We start from the raw sequence: 15,503 nt of genomic DNA on the forward strand, positions 1-15,503 counted from the left end.
CTTTGAGTTACTTTTGATATTAAACAAACTCTCAGATTTCAAATTCTGTCAATTTCATTCTGAAATTCAAGGAATAAATACCGTTTTAGCACTCTTCAATGTGGCATGATAGTTGTAGCTTCTGTGTACTTGCCTGTGAATAACCAAAGGCATAAGTAAACATTCGTGACAGTTTTGTTTTTGTTCTGGATCCCCTGCTCTGCTGCCAGACTGGAGCGCACCGGCCACCAACTGGACAGGGGTGGGAATTACAGCTACAATTTACAATAGATCACCCTCAGTGTAATCTATCAAAATCTCTGATGCATAGGCGGATTAACCATATGGGCAAATGGGCAAGTGCCCAGGGGCACCACGCAAATAATTCTCAAATGTCTGTTTAGCCAACTATACCCTTTCACCCCTTTGTTTTGTTAAACTTTTTTTTTTTATTATTTGTTTGTTTTTGCTTCCTGCATGGATCGGTGGATGCCTGATCTATCGCCGAATGTACACATACTGGGTGAACCCCCTGCGCTTTCGTTTCGACGCCCCATATATTACTCAGATTCTAGGAGCATGTTGTGCGGTGTCGTGCAATTCCAGTCTCTGCAACTGAAATAAAACTACCTCAATCATAGATGTGTGAATCTAAATGTGCTACAGAGTGTCGGCCTTGTGCTTTCACATTGTAGTTTGCAGCCGCTGGCAATCAAGAACGAGTCAGTTCGTAAGTTTAATTTTCAGATCAAATCCTCACAAAACTATGTAGCTATATACAGTTCTTAAAGTTATTATACCACATGTTACCCACCAAACTTTTTTAAACAAAAAATTGTTTAATTTATTAGGCAAGTAACAAACTGAAACAACGAAAAAGTCTTTATTCACACATAATTAAAAAAAAACTAATAAACAACAAGGGGTGTAAGGATGCATGTATTCGTATCGAACCATTCGGTACGAGGCTTTGGGTGCTTAAAAAAAATGATAATAGTAGAGCTTACAGTGTGTGAAATATAATGTTCTCAGTGCCATTGTGCTCAACAAAGGCAGCCCAAATGACGTAACTGGCAACGTGATGTCTGCTTCTCCCACTCTCAAAGAAAAAACACACTTTTCCAGTAGGGTTATGACGGTGAGGCAGTTAGAGTTTTCCCTCTTTTTCTCGCTTTTGTTTACTTTTAAATAGCTTGTAAATGCCTGTGCATTGCAAATGTGCAAATGCGCCTTTTACTTTTAAATAAATACAAATAGAAATAAATAAATATTTGATTTTTATTTTATATGGCCTCCTTTGGCCTTGATAAAAGCATGCATTCTTGCTAGCATAATTTTTATGCTTTTTTCCATTCTCCATTGTTACTGTTACTGACTTTCAAATGGTTTCTAGTTGTTTCCAAAGACTTGCTTTTGATTAAACCTTTGTGCAATCTATCTTTGAATCCATTCAGTCTCAACAATAATTGTATTTTAGCATTAGAAACACTACTGTGACTAAAGATCTTACAAATAGTGGTGGATTAATCATTACAGAAACAAACATAACATTGGTTATCACCAATACAGGGTAACTGTGGCACAAACCTTACACTGGGTGGTGGTCTAATAAGTTTGTTGAGCACAGTATATGTAATTGCAAACAAGACCATGCACTTTTATTTAAGGTAAGAAATGTACAAAATGTTTTCATGGAATATGATCTTTACTTAATATCCTTAATATCTTTACTTAATATCAGCTAACACAGCTCAAACATGCATTTATGGTGTGTTAAAATCAGTTCAGATTTTAAAAGCTGTTTAGTGTTTTTCACCCTTTATTCTTTGTCCTTTCATATCAATGTATTAATTTCACTCTCTCTTTCTCTCCACAGTCCCTTCAGTCTGAATATGCTCAGTACTAAGGCTGTGATTATACACTGATGACCATCGCAGATGACCTATTGACCATGGATGGATCATTCCTCAATCTCTCCTAAAAATGATAAAATGCTAAAAAAGAAAATCACACTCAGTGTTTAAAATATATTTATAGTGTTTTAATTGAGAAAATAAGTTGTATAAGTCTGATGTATTATTCACAGATGTAGTCAGTCATTTTTTTCTACATCCAAAATGGAACGTATCTGCAGGCTTTATTTTATTTTATTGTTTTTAGAAAGTCACAATTCTAATGAAAATCTCAGCATTTGCACATCTGTGCATGACTGTATGACAGTATGAGTGTGTTTGCAAGAAACATACATGTATGATCACATGATGCTGATTCAATTATGTTTAGTAATATGATTGTACAGAAATCATGATTTTTAAAACCTTTTGTACAGATGGTTGTTATTTTAACTGGAATATACTTTAGGTAGAATATACTTTAGATGCATTAAAACACTGTCATTACAGAGATCTGTTCATTTTATGCTGTACAAAAAGACATATCGCTCAAATCAGTAAACCAATGCAAAATATTTAAGTACCATTATGCACAACTTCAAGGATATGAGAAAAATATGAGAAGGTGTGGCTTGGAGTCTGATAAGTGAGCCAAATGGATAATGTTTGTTTTGAGAAACAGAAAGTAAAAAGGAATGGGCTGGATGGTTGATCAGTATCTTGGTCAGAAAACGGCTGTGTTGGGAATATCCAACAACATTATTGTGCTATTTCTTAATTTGCATGCTGAATGAGGGAAACACAACGAAAGCAAAATGTGTGGAGTCAAATGCATCACTTTTGCACTGTGGATTAATATTCTCAATGTAATGACAGGTAAGAAGAGCTCACACAGCTTTGTTCAATCAATTTTAACTTTCCACATTTCATTATTTTGACAGTACACATTTTTTCCACAGCAGATAACAAGTTCAAGCTGGAAATAACTCCAAAACATCGAGTGATTCATGTTGGTGAGGATTTGGAGCTGACCTGTCGAGTGAATAATTGTCCGGTTAATGTGACCTTTGTGTGGAAAGCAGCAATGGATAAATTTACCGGTGGAGATAGTAAAAATAACCAGACTGTTTCCCGCCTGCTGATCAAGAACTACTCTGTTAAACATAGTGATGCAATTTTGTGCAAAGCTACTTGTCAGGGAAAGCAACAAGAGAAAGCGTCAATGATAAGCGTGTTCTGTAAGTAATGTTTCAGCAATACTTCTATTTGGACATAGTTATTAGTAAATGGATATGGCAAGCCGATTTAACATGAATAAGTATGATTAAACATTGCTAGCATTTATTTATCCCTAGCCTACTCCTGTACTGACTAACTTTGCTGTTTGGAACATAAATATTCCAATAATGTAGTATCTTTTTTTTTTTTTTTTTTTTTTTTTTTTTTGTTACTGGTATCTATCTATTCCAGTTTTGCTTTTAATTATTTTGTATTACTATTAATAAAATTATTTTTCAGTTACTAGATATTGATTGCAGTACTTACAAGTAGCAGTTTTATTCTCAATTGCTGATTTACTTTTCTATTGTAATGACTTTTGAATTTTTTGACTATTGTAAATGAATACTCCACCCAAAAATAAAAAAATTCTCTTATCATTTACTCACCTACATGCCGTCCCAGATGTATATGCCTTTTTCTTTTTCTTTTTTTTGGAAGACAAATGGAGATTTTTACAAAAATAATCCAAAAATCAAAACTTCTGTGAAACTTGCATGAGAAGTGATTGTACTTTGTGCTTCTACTTTTCATGTGAGTTTTCATCTGGGATGGCATAAAGGTGAGTAAAAATGATGAGAGAATTTTCATTGAGTATCCCCTTGAAGCTGATTGCTTCCTAATAGTCGACCAACTGTGGTCTACCAAAATTTTAGTAGTTGCTATGTCGCAGAAAAAAAATTTCCACAGGAAGTCGCAATCAAACAGTCCGGGATGGACAGATCGTTAACGGCTGGTCTATGTGGTAATATAGTACATGGGGCAAGACATCCAAACGCTCACCTATCATTTATCGACTTCAAATATGGCTTTTCATCTGAAAGTAGTAGCAACTTTACATGGCAGCTCAATCTAATGTTAACCTAGAAAAATGTGTGCTTTCAAAGTGTCTGTGCGGAGTGTGGAAGCTGAATAGTAACGTTAGCATGCTTACTGCATGACAGATGGAAGCACTGGTGCGGTCACTTGCTCTTAAAATGCTCCGTCATTTTTGGTCATACAGTCTTAGTCTCTGAGTATATTTTTAAAGGAACCAATTCAAATAGAAAACAAGTATTCTGAGGTTATGTAACCCATATGAAACATGTAGGCACATCCACTGCTGCGGAGATGACGAGTCAGTGTCGCCGACTTTATCTCTTAAGCCAGGGGTGTTGAAACTTTTTTTTAAAGGGAGCTAGATTTGATGACCTGGACACACCGGGGGGGCCAGATGCTTCTCCTTATATATAACAAAATAACAAAAATATATTTGGCATATATTTGATTACTCTCTTACATTACATTCAATTGGCCTTTACACTACCAGTCAAAAGTTTTTGAACAGTAAGATTTTTAATGAAGTCTCTTCTGCTCATCAAGCCTGCATTTATTTGATCCAAAGCACAGCAAAAACAGTACAAGTTTGAAATATTTTTACTATTGAAAATAACTGTTTTCTATCTGAATATATTTTTTAAAAGTAATTTATTTCTGTGAATTCAAAGCTGTATTTTTAGCATCATTACCCCAGTCACATGATGCTTCAGAAATCATTATAATATTTTGATTGGCTGCTAAAAAAAACATTTATTATTATGTTTAAAACAGTTGAGCAGAATTTTTTCAGGTTTCTTTGATAAATAGAAGATAAATAAAAGTTCAGTAAATAGAAAATTACATTTTAAAATATATATGTGGTAAGGTTCGTAGGAGGGAGGCAGGGGCATTTCTAGGATTTTAAAACATCCGGGGCTGGTGCCAAAACATCAGGGGTTAGTGGTAGTCGGTGGGAGCTGAAATCATGCGCACATAAGATTTTGTTAGACACAAGTGGTTGAACCTGGATCCTTCTAGGTGGGTCCGGGGGCATTAAACCGGGGGTTAAAGACCTTGTCACACTATTAACAATAATAAATAGTAATCACTGCAAATAGCAAACATATCAAAGTATTATAACAAAATTATAGCATTACAAAAATATGTTAGACAAATAAAATAATACATTTAAAAAATGTATTTATAACTGTAGCAAATATATAGTTGCATGCAAAAAGAGGGCCCTATTTTTTTTCCCAAATTCTGTTTTCTGTTTTCATTTTTCTGGTCTTCTTTTTAACGGTTAAATTTAATTCTATTAATTATTTAATTAGTAATTAATTAAAACCATAGATCTTATACAATTTACCATCAATTTATCAAAAGTTAAGAAAATTTACATGTTTGGGACCCTATGAAATGTTTAAATGTCTGTTTATTTGAATGCATAAAAACAGCTTTTATTTATTTTTACAATAGCCTTATGTAATTCTGTATTGTGTATTTTTCTGGTTATCAGATGAAGGTATAAAATATTGACTTAATTGATCTTTTAATGAAAATTATATTTTGTTTTTGGCAGATAAAGGGGATTTACTATTAAAATGTAAAACATGGAAGAAATATTGTGTGAAAAAAAATATATACATTTTTATTAATTAATAGTAGTAGTAGTAGTAGCAGTAGGCACGTACATTATACTGAATGATTAATAAAGTTAAACCGAACTTTTATTTTGACGGGATGCCGACTTGCCGTGAAAACCTTTATATTTCTGTGTATATATTTGACGCTTGTTTTACTCAGATGAAACAGTGAAATGCTCATGAAGTGACTAATGTATTTATGCCCTCATTTAGTGAAACGGCAGACGCTGAAATCACTGCACGCGTCAGTATTACATGTGTAGAAAACCAAACCGCGCATCCGCGCCGTTTATTCATAAAAAGACACGCAGAACATGCAGGATTCATATTTAAATAGCCTTTTGCGGCATAATATTAACAGATACTAGTCCCTATGGCGACTTGATTTAAGTTTAATGACCAACTTTTGATTAATTAATTCAAACTTTGACAAATTCCGTGGAAATCATAGGGCCCTACAAAAAACATTCAGGGCTGGAGTAAAAACTTTCGGGGCTCGAGCCCCTAACACTGTAAAAAAAATTCTGTAAAATGTATGGTAAAAAACCTGGATAAACTGTGGTTACCAGAATTTTACTGTAAAAGTTATGGTAGCAACGTTTAACATTTTACAGTTTTCACTTAAATTTACAGGTAAACACTGTAATTTCATTAACTGATATAATGTTAATTTACCAACTTATTAAATGAAATCTGTTTCGTACCTTTGTAATACACTGATAACCACCAAAAGCAGGTGGTGATGAGAAAGTCTTTTTTTTTTCTTTTTTTTTTTTTTTTTTTACAGATCAGAAAGGATTCCTTACAATTAATTTAAAACGCGGAAAGTAATCCCGTAATTAGAATCCATTCATCATATTCTGTAACCTTTTATATTTATTCTCTTATTTTATTATATTTTTTCCTTTTTTCCATTATTAATAAAATATCAATATGTTTAATTCCATTCTGACACAATACCTAATTCTAACATCATAAATAAGGAAAATGCCAGGCAAAGAAAGTGCCAATAATCTTCAAATTCATTCCTCCATTTCATCCCTAAGGTGAAGGAGAATCTGAGAGTTTATCGAACATTTCCATTTCTCAAGTATTTCTGTAAAGGAAAGGGTTTTCCTGTCTCTTAGCACATAGTCCCGAATAGACACCAGACTTGACGAAACCACTATTTCCGCTGGTATATCATATCCTTTAAAACAAGAAATATTTCTTGCCTTCCATATCCCTTCTTTGATGACATTAATAACTGTCCACCATCTAATCCATTCATCAGAGTTCACACTATTCAGCTCACCATACAAAATGTCCAGTTCAGTTGGTACTCTATATAACTCAGCCATCCATTCTTGTACCAGGGACCAGACCTCCCTAGCATGTTTACAAGACCAAAATAAATGGCTGATAGACTCGTCTTCACCACATTTAAACTTAGGACATTGTGGACTCTTTGTACATTTCCTTTTTTCCAGAAATACCCGAGTAGGTAAGCATTGGTGTACCACTTGCCAAGCAATATCTTTGTGAGAGTTAAACAAAAAACTATTATTTACATTCTTCCAAACCGTAATACACTCAGATTCAGTTAGTTTTCCCACTGGGGTAATCCTCTCTAATCCTGGGCATAACATGCCTTGAATAATTACACGGTTTATTTCCTCATAAGGGATGTGAGAGGCTTTCACTTTCCTTAAAGGGAGTAGCACCCTATCATACATTTTGGGCCTATATTCAGCATGAGGAGTATTTTGTGGAAGTCTTATTCCCCAGGCATTAGCCACCTGTTGACCTACCCAAAGCTTGGCAAAACAATGCCACACAATTTCCGAATTATCAGACCAACAGGCTTTTAGAATGGGCATCAAAAACACAGACTCCAGTTTAGTTCCCAACTCTGGCACTGCTAGCCCTCCTTTATCTAATGGTTTATACAATATCTCTCATCTCATTTTTTCATGTTGTGAGCTCCAAAAAAAACTAAAGAGGGCCTTCCTGACAGATCTTATAAAATATATCGGTGCTGGAAAGGTTGAGGCCAAAAAAGTAAGGGAGGCCAAAATCTCAGCATTTATTACCAGCACTTTCCCTCTCAAAGTAAGATCTCGCTCCTCCCATTGTTTTAACTTCCATCTTATCTTATCAAGTCTCAAGTCCCAATTTCTCTTCTCCATATCTTTCCCAAAAAACAGTCCCAAAATCTTAATAGATTCTTCCTGATTTTTAAACCCCAGTTTTAATTTGGTTTCTTTCCAGAAGAAATGATGAGAAAGTCGCATGACGAACCAAAGCTCATCGCAAACAGCTTTTAAATATTAACATACATAGAAGATGCAAAGTGTCATTCACACAAACACTAAACACCATCATGGTAACACACATGAAACTGAGATAATGCAATAAACATTAATTTAACAACATTAGATGTAACATACAACCCTATTGTACAAAACTAAGTAAAAACTAAGAAGAAAGAGTTATTTCAACAAAAAAAACATCAAAAAAAAAAAAAATGTAACAGGGAATTCTGGGAATGTCAATTTATGGTTATTCACTGTAAATATTACAGTCTTTTACTGTTAACCATTTAACATGTTTTTACTGTAGCATTTTTACAGTTTTTTACTGTTAAATTCACTGGCATTTTTTACAGTGAATGATTAGCCGTAGCGAGGCCCCTGGAGGGAAGGAAGAAGTCGGAGTCAGGGTCGCTGAGGCTCCTGGTTCTTTTATCCGGAAAATCACAGTTCAGAATGAAGTGTGTGCTCTTGAGCATAACGGGTGTTGTGCCCATTTTCGACCCCTGACAAATTATTACCCTCTCTCGTTGAAATCGCTACCTGATTGCCTAATCCTAACCCCACCCCTAATCCTAACCCCTCCCCCACACCTAATAGCAAACCTACCAATACAAGGGGAGGGAGGGGGGATAGTAATCTGGCGGGGGTCAGAATTGGGCACAACACCGGCAACACATATACACAACTACACTTGGCAAAACTCTGTTGAGCAGTTCAGTTTCTAGGCCACGAGTCCTCAGTCTGTCTCTCTCTCTCTGTTTACCCCATTCTCCCATGGTGTTTTACAGGAACAGGCGGATGTCATTTCGCACTTGACCTACTTTCTCACCGCTTGTCTCCGACCGCTCTGTCCCGCTGCAGTTTCCGCTAAACCTCGCCCCCCGAATGAATGCTTTTGTTGTATTTTGGATCAAATAAATGCAGGCTTGGTGAGCAGAAGAAGGAAAAAAACATTAAAAAACTGACCGTTCAAAATTGTTGACTGGTTGTGTATATGTCCACATTAATAATAATCGGTATGAATATCATATATCTCTGCCACAATACCACAGTTACTGATACAGTAAATCCATTGTAAATGTAGGTGATTTGTGGATTAAAAAGCATCCTAACTGCATTGTTGTCGCACAATGCTTCTCCTGTTTTCCAAGTAAGTGTTGATGCAGCTCTGTTTCTTCTGTCTTTAAACTACTTTAAATCGCCGCCACATCCGTGGTTTGTATCGGAGACCTCTGCTCCAAACTCGAACGCTTCTCACGGAATCTCTCAGCGCTGTTTAGTGGTCGCGTGATCGAGATCAGTCAGCGCGTAAACGCATTTGTTCTGAGCTCGCGCTGCGCTGTCTTTAGGCAGAGCTAATAATGGTTCGTGCGGCGCCGGCGCGGTTCATAAGTTGCGCTCTCCCGCTTTTGGTGCGTTTAGGCATTAGTGCTCGGTAAAGAAATGGCAGCGCATATGTTATCAAATTGTTATCGTTGCGTTTTACTGCTACATCTGGTCAAAAATCAAGTGCTGTCACCTTGTGTTTACATTGTGAAACTGCAAATTATGAATTTGAATTATGTTTTAATACATTTTCAGTAGACAAGCTGCGGGCCATTTGAAATTCATCCACGGGCCGCACTTTGGACACCCCTGTCTTAAGACAAAAATAAAGAAAGCACTAGTTTATCAATAAATTATTAAAACATTAATGCCGTTTCCATGCTGTTTCCACGAAACATTAATAATTATTATGACCTTTTTGCGTGCGCTTGAGCGTTTATGGGGCTATGGAGACAATTTAAGGCTCATTATTATGATTTAATGGCTTATTAAACGTGCAACTATAATCGACTAATTCTTAAAATGAACGACTACCAGTGTTGGGGAAAGTTACTTTTAAAAGTAATGCATTACAATATTGAGTTACTCCCTAAAAAAGTAACTAATTACGTTACGTAGTTACTTTTTATGGAAAGTAATGTGTTACTTTATTTTTGAGTTACTTTTTATATCTGGGCAGGGCTTGCTTGTTTGTTTTTAATATAAAAAGTTCTATTTTTGGCAAATATAAAAGCCTTTTCAGACCAAAAGCCTCAGGCTTTGAAAAAAGTAAATTCACTTCTGTACAGTAGACCGCAGAAGAAAAAAATTTAATAAAAGAAAAAAAGAAAACAAATGTTATGTTATCTTGAGTAATATTTGCTTATTAGTATGGTTGAATTAGATAATTGAAGGTCGGCAGCAAAGACATTGGTTAATAAAATGGGATTAAATGCATAAAGGATATTTGTATTATTTAACATGTTTACTTATTGCAGGTTTGAGTTATATTCTGAGTTGCATTTCACTGTTTTTATTCATTTTGAGGAATACTGAATCTGTGTTTTGTGTGTGAGATGAATTACTGCATGTTCACATTTATTCTAGAACTAACATCTTACTCCTGATTTCTCTCAACATTGGGACAGGAGAGATTTTAATCAATAAAAAGGGGCAAAAGTAACTGGCGTTACTTATTTGAAAAAGTAACTCAGATATTTTCTTGCCTATTAAAAAAGTAATGCGTTACTTTACTAGTTACTTGGAAAAAGTAATAATATTACGTAACTCGCGTAACCCCCAACGCTGACGACTGCTAGTCGACCAGAAAAATCTTTAGTCAAGGGCAGCCCTAGAATCGATTAGACTAGACTGTATACATTTAACGGTAGATGTGTTTCTATGATAATTATATTTATTTATTTTTATATTATCATTGTTGTTATTTTGGTTAAAGCTTTGGAGATCAGAACAGAGAGTTAAAAATCATAAAACATTTCTGTATTTACTGTGTAAATGATTTGGATGCTGTTATGATGAAGTGTGTTTTCCACAGCATTTCCACAAGATCCTGTACTGCCCAAAATAAAAAGTCTCATAGCAAACCAAGAACAGCAGCTCATCTGCACAGTCCTCGACATTTACCCTTTGGACAAGCTTCAAATTAAGTGGCTTCGTGGAGATAAGACCCTCCATATGGACGAACCTGATGAATCTATTTCAGACCATGTTCAGAATTATTCCTCTGTGTTCAATTACACACCTTCTGTCGATGATCTGGGCAAGAATATTAGCTGCAAGGCAACCCTGAAACTCAATGGTCAGATAAGAACAACAACTGCTGAATGTAAGTCATTACTGAAGGAATATTCCAGGTTCAATACAAGTTAAAGAGTTAAAAACTCACTCTCACGTTGTTTCAAACCTGTATGAATTTATTTCTTCTGCTGAACACAAAAGAAGGTATTTTGAAGAATGTTAGCAATCAAACAGCTGAAAGTAGCCAATGTGTTTCATAGTACTGAAAAAAGTACTATGGACATCAATGGCTACAATCAACTTGAGAGTGAGTAAATGATGACATAATGATTTTCACACTTAAAGAATAATAGCACACATATTGTTCATTGACACAAATTCTGAATATTTTAACACCCCATACACTTCCACCTCAGTGTAACCCAAATTAAAATTCATTTTTGTGGTACTCAACATTATGCCACAAGTGCTTTCGATACTGATATCGATATTTAGATTTTTTTTGCACCCTCAGTTTCCAGATTTTCAAAGAGTTGTATCTCGGCCAAATATTGTCCTATCCTAACAAACCATACATCAATAGAAATCTAATTTAAAAATATATATATATTTTTGGTCCAGGATGACAAATCACTTTTCATGTGTCATCAATAAAAACTCTGCATTTCTTTCCCAGATGGCCCAGGGACTATAACGATTTCCAGTAATAATACCTCAGTAATGCTTGGAAAACATTTGGAGATAACATGTCATGCAGACGGAAACCCCAAACCAACTATCTTGTGGTGGAAACTAGGGGAGAGTGAGCCTGAACTCCACAGCAAGAACCACACGCTCATAATAAACAATGCTTCCTGGTCTCAGGCAGGTTGGTACCGGTGTGACGCAAAGAATGACATGGGAAGCCAGCAAGCACGCATAAAAGTCACTGTCTTAGGTGGGTAAATGAACTCAGGATGAAATCAGCTGTCTTGTCTAACCATTTTAAACCTGACTATGATCTTTAATCTTCATTTACATGCAGGTCCTCCAAACGTCCCTGAAATCCAGTTAAGTCATACAGAAGAGCCCAAAGAAGGAGACAACATAAGCATATTCTGTTCTTCAAACGGCAGGCCAGCACAACTCAAACTGTACAGACAGTCCCAGAGCACTGTGACAGGAGGGGCAAACAAATCAACTGTGCTTTTAAACATCTCATCAATCCAAATAACAGATGCAGGGATTTACATCTGTGAAGCGAAAAATGACTTTGGCACTGAGAGAAGCACAATCAACATTACAGTCAAAGGTGAGTTTATAACATTCTAGAGATCATGCTTAGGACATTTCATTGCATGGGAAGTCAGTTTGCACCTGTTATTTTAGTATAATTTTCATTAACATGAAGTAGCTTTGATTTTTTTATTTTCAGTTTTCATTTTAATTTTAGTCATTTTAGTAGTGTTTCTTTTTATTTAAATTAGTGCTGTCAATGATTTAAAAAAATTGTGATTAATCCCACCTAACATTAAAGTTTTAAATATACTTTTATATTGCAATAATTTCACATTCAATCTTCAAATTAATGTAGAAACAACAAAGACAGTACTTTTTTTATCACTGATACCAATATTACTGATGTCTCTGAAATTGTTTTTTTTCCCCCTTATATTTAACCATTGACTATAGCCATTCAACATTACAGTTTAATTGAGAGCTATCAATTTTAACATGTATTAGCCTTTAAAAAAATAACAACTTCTAATTTAAGTGAAATTAAAACAATCTTCACATAAACCCATTATTTACCTGCACCCTTTGGCAAGTATATACAAGTTTTTCCATCAAAATTTTATTTCAGATTGATTTAAAAGAATAGTTTTTAGCAAAAAAAAAAAAAAGTTACAGAGTTGTTTTGCACATAAAAATTTAAGTCAACTGGTTGCACTACTTACATGTGCATATTCAAATACTGGAAATATAATTAATAACAGTTGACATAAGGCATATGGGGTTTATTCCAGAAAGCAGGTTATGTGGATATTTTAATAAATAACCTAAAGTTTCGGTTCCAAAAATGGAAACTTACTATTGTAGAGCCTTACAGTTATGTCTCTAGTAGAAACGTCTTATGTCTTACTAGTAATAATTGAATTACAAAGCTCTCTAACTCAGTTCTTACTTGTAAGAATTCTAATTACAGTACACTTTAATTCAGTTGTTACTAGTAAGAATTCCAATTAGAGAGCTCTCTTATTCAATTACAGAGCTTTGCAATGAAACACAGGCCTAATCTTAATATATATATATATATATATATATATATATTTTTTTTTTTTTTTTTTTTTTTTGCTTTATTTAAATTAAATTACTGAGCTCTGAAAATGCATTTTTACTAGTAAGAATTGAATAAGACAGCTCTCTAATTGTAATTCTTAGTAGTAAACGTGCAGTTGTAGAGCCTCTAATTAAAAATGAATGGAAATCAAGAGGCATATGACTTGTAAAAATGAATTGTAGAGCTCTCTAATTATAATTGCTAGTAGTAAGAATTTAATTGTATTGCTCTCAAACTGCATTGTTACTAGTAAAAATGGAATTATGACAAGTAAAGCTGGGAACATTTTATGTTAAAACAGCTTGCCATACTCCTTAAATGAAGTGTTCTTTTGAAATTAAACTTACTCCCAGGCACAGATTAGTTTTTTTTTTTTTTTTTTTTTAATGTATAGCCACCTTATTTATCAACATGGAAGTAAGGGTAGACCAGCCGATTCATTAGCCACTATCCAAATTTTTTTTTTTTCTCATGAGACTGGGCATTTGTGCATTTTATGGATCTGGCTTCCAGTCTCATCCGCATCCAGCTATTTTTAGCTGTTCAAAACAGCTTATTATTTCCTTGTAGTGGTTAATGTACCGGACGTCTCACTGCATGCTTAATTCCACGTTGAAGAATAAAGTGGATAGGGAAATAATGAAAACAATAACATGCAGTAACAGTAAAAGTGTTTGCGCTACAAACCAGTATGTTCATTAAGATAATACATTAAAATAATATGGTAAGACACAACAATTCGCAATATCAAACAGGAAAAACAAAGCTGGTCACGGATGAGACCAGAAGCCAGACCAATGTATAAATGGTCACGTCCACTCATACAGGAAAAAATAAGGCAGATAATCATAGCATATTCAGTGAGTACTGAACTTGAATATTCCAGTTACAGCAATGATTCTTGATTCTGATGATTCTTTACTCTTTTATTCCAGCACAACATCACAACTCATCAACACCTGACCTGCCTGTCGCCATAGTGCCGGCTGTAGGGTCAGTGTCGCTGTTGACCGCTGCTGCACTGCTGATCCGACACTTCAGAAAGAAAGCCAAGAGCATCTCCAGTAACATCCCACTCGGCTAAACAGATGAAGAGCATATTAACAAAATGAAGTGTTTTTCTGCTGAAAGGAAAACGCACCTGGACATTATCTAAAAAAAAAACTTTTTCTCCATATAATGGACTGATATGGTGCCCTGAGCTGCAGTTTAAATGCAGCTTCAAACAATCCCAGCCGAGAAACAAGGGTCTTATCTAGCGAAACTATCGGTTATTTTCATTAAAAAAAAAAAAACAATTTAAATCTCAATCGCTCGTCTTGTCTTACTCTCCCTGAAAGTATATATCTGTGTATTCTGGTTCAAGACAGTTAGGGTATGTCGAAAAACTCCAATCGTATTTTCTTCCTCAACTTCAAAAATAATTTCAAAATCATCCTACATCGCTGCAGAAGTACCGACCCAGTCTATGCAAAGTGAACATGCAAAGAAGATCAAACACCTTAAACAGTGTATTGACATACCCTAACTGTCATGAACTGGAAAAAAACAGAGTTCAGGCAGAGCAAGACAAGACGAGCATTTGATATTAAAAAGTATATACATTAGACTAGATAAGACCCTTCTTCCTTGGCTGGGATCATTTACAATCGCATTTGAGATCATTTCAAGCCGCATTTAAACTGCATTTTGGAAGTTAAAATTCGGGGCACCATTGAAGTCCATTATATGGAGAAAAATGCTGAAATATTTTCCCAAAAAAAAAACAGGGGTAGGGACAAGGTGGGGGATTAGCCTAACTTCAGCAATGCAGCGTGGAGAGCCGCTTCTGGGACGCTTCAGCTGCTGGTATAAACATAAGCATTGACTAGTGGCCGCGATCTGCTCCGATGGCCACTTCAGAGCCATGCCAGTGTGTGGCAAGACATTTATTCACCATACAGTGTAGATAGCTTCACTTATAATGTGATTGTTTTTTCAAATGCATAAACTAGCATTAGACTAGGCTAGGCTAATCAGTGATGATGTTCTTTAATAATCTTAATGTCCTTTGCTCGTTTTCTGTTGTGTTAAATACAAATTAAGTCCTGAGGCTTCTTTTAGCCTTACGCTGGAGCTGGTTTCGGGCAATGAAACCAAGTACGTAAATAATTAAATTAGCATGATAAAATCATGTATCGGCGATCTCACAGGCTACTACTGTAATGTCAACTATAATATATCCTTAACTATA

General features: G+C 35.1%; 2 protein-coding genes across 4 annotated transcripts in view; both read left to right on the plus strand.

The window, feature by feature from the left end:
• Window positions 1–2,035, plus strand: part of cdc14aa (cell division cycle 14Aa) — a 33,446-nt gene extending 31,411 nt beyond the window's left edge. The window contains exon 15 of one of the 2 annotated variants that reach the window (XR_007829470.1): window positions 1,856–1,996. Coding sequence is in view for 1 of the 2 variants with exons in the window: in XM_051132321.1 (XP_050988278.1) it covers window positions 1,856–1,904 (49 nt within the window). In the remaining variant the exon portion in view is untranslated. Of the gene's footprint in view, window positions 1–1,855 lie in introns of both variants that reach the window. The other variant, XM_051132321.1, reaches the window with a different exon arrangement.
• Window positions 2,036–2,044: 9 nt separating this feature from the next.
• vcam1a (vascular cell adhesion molecule 1a) overlaps window positions 2,045–15,503 on the plus strand; it is a 48,536-nt gene continuing 35,077 nt past the window's right edge. The window contains exons 1-6 of one of the 2 annotated variants that reach the window (XM_051132346.1): window positions 2,052–2,747; window positions 2,831–3,109; window positions 10,748–11,038; window positions 11,627–11,887; window positions 11,975–12,241; window positions 14,206–14,568. In XM_051132346.1, the coding sequence (XP_050988303.1) occupies window positions 2,687–2,747; window positions 2,831–3,109; window positions 10,748–11,038; window positions 11,627–11,887; window positions 11,975–12,241; window positions 14,206–14,354 (1,308 nt within the window). In that variant the 5' untranslated portion in view covers window positions 2,052–2,686 and the 3' untranslated portion in view covers window positions 14,355–14,568. Of the gene's footprint in view, window positions 2,748–2,830; window positions 3,110–10,747; window positions 11,039–11,626; window positions 11,888–11,974; window positions 12,242–14,205; window positions 14,569–15,503 lie in introns of those variants that run through there. The other variant, XM_051132356.1, reaches the window with a different exon arrangement.

Source organism: Labeo rohita, chromosome 2 (assembly GCF_022985175.1).
Source record: "Labeo rohita strain BAU-BD-2019 chromosome 2, IGBB_LRoh.1.0, whole genome shotgun sequence".
In the NCBI taxonomy this organism is placed as follows: Eukaryota; Metazoa; Chordata; class Actinopteri; order Cypriniformes; family Cyprinidae; genus Labeo; species Labeo rohita.